An 8,843-nucleotide genomic window follows, 5' to 3' on the forward strand; every position below is an offset into this window, starting at 1 on the left:
ATGTCTATTATAAAACATAATTTTAAACGTGAAGTTAAAAAAATAATAAGCTTAAGTTATTACAATTTTATGATAATTTATGATTTTATGATTCTTTATATCTTTATTACAAAATCATAGTATATTACAGCAAAATTAGAAAATACTATAAATTCTTAACTGAAAGACACATAAGTGTTAATTTTTTTAGTGAATAAAAGGTAGCGTACCCTATAGATGGCTGTGTAGTTAAATAAGCAAGCCTTTTCTCTCTGCTCAAGATCTTATCATATTTGACTATGCCATTTTGCCACATTGTTAAGTCCAGCTTTATAATGGTGGATTTCCTGGATTTCGCTGACAATGAGATGTCATATTCCATCCAATATAGATTTCTTCCTATCCAATCGATGCAGAGAGAGTTTGCATATTTTTTTAATCTAGTTATTTTCGTAATATTATTTTTATTCATATCCCATATCATTAAATCTTGTATAGACCCATACTCATTATTGGTCTCCTGGATCCAATAAATTTTATGTTCTGCTACAGAATAAGTCACTTCTACTGCAATAATATTGATATTAAAAGTAAAGAGATTGACGTAGGTTCTTGAATCCAGATCCCATATTGCAATGGTATTATTCACTGTAATCAATAATTGAGGTATCGGATTTTCGTGCGTCGTTGATACGTTCATTAAATCCGTATAAGGACCAGCACCAGCTTTAGTATGCGCTCGTACTCGATAATAGTACGTTGTATTAGGTTTTAGATTATGTTCTGTGCATTCCATTGTAGTTAAAATAGTTTTGTCGTCAAAGATTTGAATTTTTGTTTAGGTTCTCGATGAACCAACATTGCACTGAATATCCTTGTATCACTTTGTTTTCATGTTTAGGTTGATTCCACCTGTAAGATAAAATTTAGCCTTTTCATATTTAATAAATTTTTAACAGAATCAATATTTTTATATGTCTATGTTAAATTTTAGAGAAAAAAAGGATATAGACTGTAAACTTTGATTCTTCACCTGAATGTCACAGAAATGTTGAATTTTTCATTTAGAAATCCATTGAACTCTACGAATGCTCTTGGCTCGCTCGGAATTATTCCTAGAGATTTTAAGATTGTACATATTAATATGTTTAAGTTGATTATCTCGGTAAATTAAAAAAAAAAAATAATAATATAACGTGCAATGAAAATAAAGAAAAAAGAGAAAAATAAACATATGTTACAAAATTAACACCGTAAGTTTTTAAAATAATGAAATAACATAAAACCTCTGTGTATGTGTGTATGTGTTTCAAGACTTATGTTAGAAAAGTAATTGCTAAGTTATAATCGAAAAACCTTCCAATAAAGTGCCAAACCCTTTTCTAAAATTTCCTATTTCTTCACAAGTCAGTAGTATATTATTTGCGACAGATTTAAAACAAACAAAAAAATAATGAAATTGATGGTGTTATCTAAATTCTGCTTTATTTTACATACAGTTTATACATTTTCTTCTCTCTTTTCGAAAATAAATTTTATATTATCTTTGTTATTAGAAAATAGTTTGATATTTTTTTAAATTTAATTTTTACTCTCTTAAATTTACATTATACTTACAACTTTTAAATTTTTTGTAAATTTTTTATTAACGTTCTATATATTCATTGCATCTTACCAAAAGATTCTGGGTTCATGGACATATTTGCAAATGTAACTTCATCGACTTCATCGACTTCATTTCTTATAGTCACGCTCTCAGAATAATTCTGATCCGGCTGGAGATTTTGTAAAATGAGATGATTGTTGTTTTTGGGCACTGGAATATCCTGAATAAAATATAACATATAAAAAAAATAAGTAAGGCAACTAGGCCAGAAATTCCACGGTATCTTTAATGATAAATAAAATAGTCGTATATATAAAAATATATATAAATAAGATTTTGATAAAAAATAACATATATATGTCGAAATAACTAAAATGAACATAACATTTTTTGTTTTTAATAATATTACCTTGATATTTTTATTTATAATTCCATTTCTCATTTATAATGTGTTAAATATTATGTAATTTCATTTTAAAAATATTTATTCCTATTATTTTTCAACATATTTTCTTGCGAAATATCAAACATTATTCTTATATTAAAAAGAATGTCACGCAGAATAGGCAGAATAAGGATTATTTAATAAGAATTAATAATCGTTTTTTTTTTAATAAATGATATATGAAAATGTTACTCTTTTCGATTCCTGAAGCTATTTTGCTGATAGTTATAGCTAATGATTAGTTTTTTTGCAATCGTTAGTTTTAACTTTTCAAAATAAACGAGGTTACTTTTTAATAATCCGTCAGTTATGTTTAAAATTTCAATAATAACGTTTGTATTTCAAGAATAAAAATGTTTAAAATATTCTCTTTTATGTGTATGTGTGTGATTATAAAAATGATATAAATTTTTGTACTTAAAATCTTGTCGAAATTCTTTTTGATTATGGTTATATCTTTTAATCCAAACAAATTCTGGAAAACCCGATACCAAAAACTTTCGATTGACATTGCTACGATATATGAGAATATATATGGCTATATAAATGGATATACTACGAATATTATATACATACATCAATAAATTTAAACGCGGGTAGCTGGTTATTGCTGTTACGTATATTGTTTATTTAACTATTGGCCTTATAAAGTTAATTAATACAATTTGAATTTTATTATACCAATATAGTCGACATTTCTTTATATGTATATAGGACAAATGCAACTATCCTTGATACATCAAAATGACGCTGACACTTTGAATTAATTTAGTTATATAAGAATTAATTTACAAGTCTTATTATATCATTAAATAATTATAATTATTTAATAAAGTAAATTAGTTTTTATTACAAATTGATGAGAAATCACATGAAACACAATTCAAGTGTCATATATATATATATATGTGTGTGTGTGTGTGTGTGTGTGTGTGTGTGTGTGTGTGTGTGTGTTTATGTATGTATGTATGTATCAAAATAGTGAAAAATTAACAGAACATCTCGTTAATATTAATAATTATTATTCTTAAAAATAGCAATAGAAACACAAACATAATACAGTCAAATTTTAATATTTCGTCTTAATGAAGTTTAACTTTGTACTATATTATACATCCATTTATAAACAAAATAAAATTTTCAAGCTTTATACATCCTTTCTCATTGCATCGTACTTTTTAGTTTCATGTGTAGTTTTATTTTATTATACAATTTGTAATATTATATTATATTACACATGTGTGAGTTTGAGTTACTCAAATAAACTGCACAATTACTTGTAATAACATTTAATTGTTTTTTAATAAACAAAAAAATTTCTTACTTGCGTAAAAAGATTGTCCGGGACGGTATGATTCTTTGTCAAAATGGCGATAGCTGCTTTCACCATCATAAAACTTTTCAATAAAACGCATAATCTCATCTTAAACATAATAATCTCTTCCTTCGGTGAATGTTGGCGATCAATTTTTAGTCACCAGTATTCTTTTTCTTTTTATTCTATGGATTATTCAGATTTGATCTAATCGACTCGATACTTTATTATGAGCTCGATGAATTCTTTAGAATCTAGTTTGCGAATCGCGTTACTGTCTTCCAATATTACATTTTAATATATCTTTTTATAATCAATCACAATATATATATCTTAGATCATATGAAGGAATTTTTAGTAAATAGTAATTTTTATAATTTTTCGATGGGAACCAATAACAGCACGAAGCAACACGTATTCACTTGATTGTATCGAAGATAATAATATATTTTTGTTGTAATTTCTTTTAATATTTCGTAAAAAGATAATCAATAAAAATGTAAACGAACAATTTATAACCAATCCGAAAATTATAGAATTATAGGTTTTCTGTCACTTTCACCACTATTCTAGCATCAAATATTATCCACGTTGATATTTGTCATATTTTTTGTTTCACTAAAAATATAAAAAATTATGATTACTATTTTTATGCATATTGTATACTAAGCATGTTTTTCGAATCCACTATTTGTGCATATTGATGTGTGATGTTTATATGACAGTATATTATTTGAATCAAATAACGCGCAACATTGTCCTTTTTCGTGGCAATCGCAATCGTAACTGACTCCCCAGACTAGACCGATCTTATCATGCTTTATTTGCTGCCCTCTCTTTATGATTCATTTCTCTCAGCTTGATCGATGATACTCAGTGTTTCTTCCAACAGTTACTTATTCCAACAGTTTTCACGAATAATAATATTCTATATATATATATATATATATATATATATATATATATATATATATGTATATCCTATATGAGGCGCATTTTTAAAGTAAGATCCGGTTTGAAATAAGAAAAGATCTTGACATATAAATTTAATTCATTATAATCAAAAATTTCTAGCTTACTTTATTGCAATAAATTTTGTGTTCTGCTATCGAACAAGCGAATTCAAACATCGTATTAAAATAATGATTAAAGAGATTAACGTAGGTTCTTAAATGCAGATCCCATTTGAATACTTTTATGCAATACAATCAATAATTAAGGTAATGGATTTTCGTGCGTCGTTGATATGTTCATTAAATCCGTATAAACGTCTTAAATAGCTGATTTTGTGTCAAAAAATATTAATGAAACGTTAGTTTGTTAATTAAATGTTAAAATAATAATATATTAAGAATATTAAGATAGTAATATTTTGTAAAATAATAATATATATTTTTTTTCATTCGATCGCTTTTCTACTTGAAAATTTTGAAAAATTGCGAAATTTAATTACGCTTATATTATTGTTTTTGATACAATCGAATATACTACACTCGTTACATTGTACATTGAGTTTAATCGAAGAAAATATACTATATAGTTTTATAGCTTGATTATATAAATCATTATAATCGATCTTGAAATAGTTTTATCAACTAAGAGTTTTATTAAGTAAGAGAAAACTCAAAATTTATCGAGATACATGGAGGAACATCAATTCGATTAGTGGTATTTAAATCATTGTGAAGATTACATGGAACATTGGTCATAGTCGAGAATCGTATGAAAGCCGATCGAGTATAAAAATATCTACAAGAAGAGAAAATTGTTATGTTAGAAACGTTACAAACATTATGTGTTTTACTAAAACTGTTAACGCAAACGAGAATGACCATAACGTTTTCGTCAAGGAAATCTAGGGATTCTGGAGGATCTTTGAAACTTCGGTCCAAGAAGTTACGAAGAAAAGTATTCTCGTATACTCTAATTTATATACTTTACACAAATAAAACATTTTTTTCATGGAGAAAATTGAATGTTATATATTGCAGATAATACACTATTTGTGTAATTAAAACTATATAATACGTAAAACAAAAGAGAGTTTCAATTAAATAAAAATGTATATAAAGTTTATTAATTTTACATCACACATTCAAAAATCAATGTTATGTAATCAAATTAAAACTTAAAATTAAATTTAATTCAGACGATATATTAAAATTATTAAACAATATGTATTATTATAATATAATTGTTAGATTTAAAAGAAAGAATTTAAAAAATTAATGATTTCATTCATTTCATTTTTTTTTTGTTACTTAATAAGTTTGTGATACATTTACATAAATTGTTTGTAATATCTAAAACATTTTTATTTCTCAAGATATGTTTAAATTTACTAATTTTTATTTAAAACTTGCACGGTAATTTATTTTTCATTTAACGAAATTTATATAGAAAATCAGAAAGTTAAAATAATTCGCATGCTCAACGGCTACTAAACATCGAAGTGAAAGATTGGTGCAGTTGAACTTCGAATTGGGGACAATTAATCAATCTATGAATAATATGCGCAATAAGCTGTCACTTTTGCTATATGTGAGAATTTATATACACTATTTATCACTTAATGTATATATATATAGGTATATATATATGTTATATATATGTGTTATATATGTATGTACATATTTTTATCAGTCATAAATCAAAAGTTTATAGCATTATGCTATCCAGAAAATTCGTTTGCATTAAAAAATATTTCATAAGATGTTTTTAAATACAGGAATTTATAAAATTTTTATGATCATGAAGAAAATGATAATAAAAATATATATATCTTATATATATGTTAAAATATAAACATTATAGAAATTTTAGTGATAACAAACGCACTCGTGAAAAAGAAAGTCAAGTTAAGATAGAGTTACTTATTAGAAGAAATTAATTAATTAATTTGAAACTAATATAAAAACTGAATAATGAGACAAAAATTCTTTCAACAATCGAAGAAAGTCAAGCCATGATTTGTTTACTCCCATGATTTATTTACTAAGAAAAATAGTTTTTACTTAAAGAAAAAATAGAGAAAAAAATGCCTTACCTATTTAAAGTTTTAAATAAACATGCAATGCCATAATGAGATAAGTTGGAATCGTTTTTCAAGAAGTCATTTGATTCTTCTCTGAGATAACATCTATGCAACTAGCGAATTTACGGAGTACCGAATTCTCTACCACTTTCTAATAAAGCATTGACTTGGCCTAATTAAAAAACGTTTGTCATTTTCGTGCTATGATACTGAATTAATATAATAGAAAATAAAACTTTAATCTCCAAATTGATATACTTTTTCTTTATCATTCGGTAAATTCTTTAAAGCTAATTTACGAATAGCAAGTTATATCTTTCTCTTACGTAATAAGATTTCCCTTTGTGACAGATCAGGATGCATCTGCATTCGAGCAGTTATACAACTTCTAGTAAATATATAGTTTATTACGCATCTTTGAAAAATAAATATAAATTATGAAATGACAATGACCAATTCACATACTGATATATATATATATATATACATATATATATATATATATATATATATATATATATGTATATATATATATATATATCAGTATGTGAATTGGTCATTGTCATTTCATAATTTATATTTATTTTTCAAAGATGCGTAATAAACTATATATTTACTAGAAGTTGTATAACTGCTCGAATGCAGATGCATCCTGATCTGTCACAAAGGGAAATCTTATTACGTAAGAGAAAGATATAACTTGCTATTCGTAAATTAGCTTTAAAGAATTTACCGAATGATAAAGAAAAAGTATATCAATTTGGAGATTAAAGTTTTATTTTCTATTATACGTTATATATATATATATATATATATATATATATATATATATATAAACGTATAATACTGACAGTATAATTTCAAATATCTCATAGATGTAAAACTCAACGTTTCTTCTTAACATACACATATACAAACAATTAATTAATTGCCGGCTATATAATAATCATTGATGCGTCGGATCCAGTATTGCGTCTTCTGTGTGGCTTCTTAAAGCTATAATATTGTTCAGACAAAATTTAAAGTTTGGTCTGTCATTTGCTGCACTCCAGCAACGCTGCATTAGTTGATATGACGAGGATGGACAGTTGAGAGGCATCTGCAATCTGCCTCCCGCGCGTACATAATCCATCACTTCGAAATTAGTTCTGGTAGAGTAAGGTTGTTCACCTAACGATGTAATCTCCCACATTAGTACACCGAATGACCAAACATCGCTATAAGAAGTAAATATTCCGTTCACTAGGGATTCCTGTGCCATCCAACGAACAGGAAGCAGATCTTCTCCTTCCTAAAATATAATTTCAATAAAGTTAAATCTTCTATTCTAATTATCAATTTTTTAAATAAGTATTCTTAAGCAAAAAACGTTTACTAATATTTTGCATTATACATTATATACATATATATTGGAGAAATATATATAAAAATATATACATGGTCTTCATTTTTCTTAAATTCAATTTGACTTAAAGATATACAATAATATTTTAAAGACGCAACAATAGAAAAATACTTCCAAATAGTTTTATCTGTTTTAATTAATTATATCTACCTTGCGGTAATAGTCATCCCTGTAAATATCTCTGGCAAGTCCGAAATCACCGATTTTGACGATACGATTCTCGCGATCTCTCGCAGACACTAAGCAATTTCGGCACGCGAGATCTCTATGCACAAAACGCAGCTCTTCCAAATAACAACAGCCTCGCGCAACATCTTCGCAAATGGCGAGCAAGTCGTGTAGACGCAAAGCGTGTAAATCAGAAGGTTGGAATATTCGACACTCTCTCAAATATTGTTGCAGATCACTTTCCATTAATTCCAACACGAGTAATGGAAAATCCTCGTCTAAGCAGACAGCTAACAGTCTTAACACATTTTCATGTCTAAAGTGATTCATAAGCCTAGCCTCTTGAAAGAATTTCTTTCTTTCTTCCATGGAAGCACACTTTCCCAACATTTTTATGGCAACGGATGTCTCTGATTTCGGTTTTTCTAAATCCTTGACGTTCCCTTTAAACACCTGCGAAATGTTGAAAATTAATGTAACTTATATTAAAAAAAAAAGATAATTTAAATTCATATAACATTAAACATATATATATTTCGTTTTATTTCAAGTAATTCAACGAAATAGAATAAAATGCATATGCATGTCTAATAAAAATTATTGTATTACTATCTCTTTTAAATCGTTTTTACTCAAATAAACTGCACTATTACTTGTAATAACATTTAATTGTTTTTTAATGAAGCGAAAAAAATCTCTTACCTGCGTGAAAAGGTTGTGCGGAACGGTATGATTCTTTGTCAAAATTGCGATAGCTGCTTTCACCAGCATTAAACTTTTCAATAAAACGCATAATCTCATCTTAAACATAATAATATCTTTCTTTGGTGAATGTTGGCGCTCAATTTTTAATCACCAGTATTGTATTTTTTTTATTCTATGGATGATTCA

The 8,843-nt window shown here is 26.4% G+C and overlaps 2 protein-coding genes across 2 annotated transcripts in view; both read right to left on the bottom strand.

The window, feature by feature from the left end:
• LOC145944999 (proto-oncogene tyrosine-protein kinase ROS-like) overlaps window positions 1-3,990 on the bottom strand; it is a 46,449-nt gene extending 42,459 nt beyond the window's left edge. The window contains exons 1-3 of the mRNA XM_083053758.1: window positions 3,355-3,990; window positions 1,655-1,805; window positions 1,013-1,094 (exon numbers count right to left, since the gene is read on the bottom strand). Of these exons, the coding sequence (XP_082909884.1) occupies window positions 1,013-1,094; window positions 1,655-1,805; window positions 3,355-3,462 (341 nt within the window). The 5' untranslated portion in view covers window positions 3,463-3,990. The remainder of the gene's footprint in view (window positions 1-1,012; window positions 1,095-1,654; window positions 1,806-3,354) is intronic.
• Window positions 3,991-7,317: 3,327 nt separating this feature from the next.
• LOC145945006 (leukocyte tyrosine kinase receptor-like) lies at window positions 7,318-8,457 on the bottom strand. The gene is made up of 2 exons (XM_083053770.1): window positions 7,935-8,457; window positions 7,318-7,670 (listed from the first exon to the last, which is right to left on the bottom strand). Exons 1-2 carry the CDS (start codon window positions 8,340-8,342, stop codon window positions 7,326-7,328), a joined length of 753 nt encoding a protein of 250 aa, XP_082909896.1. The 5' UTR covers window positions 8,343-8,457; the 3' UTR covers window positions 7,318-7,325.
• Window positions 8,458-8,843: the final 386 nt, after the last annotated feature.

Source organism: Prenolepis imparis, unplaced genomic scaffold, assembly GCF_030444845.1.
Source record: "Prenolepis imparis isolate NDT839.2.m4 unplaced genomic scaffold, iyPreImpa1.0 SCAF_14, whole genome shotgun sequence".
Classification (NCBI taxonomy): domain Eukaryota; kingdom Metazoa; phylum Arthropoda; class Insecta; order Hymenoptera; family Formicidae; genus Prenolepis; species Prenolepis imparis.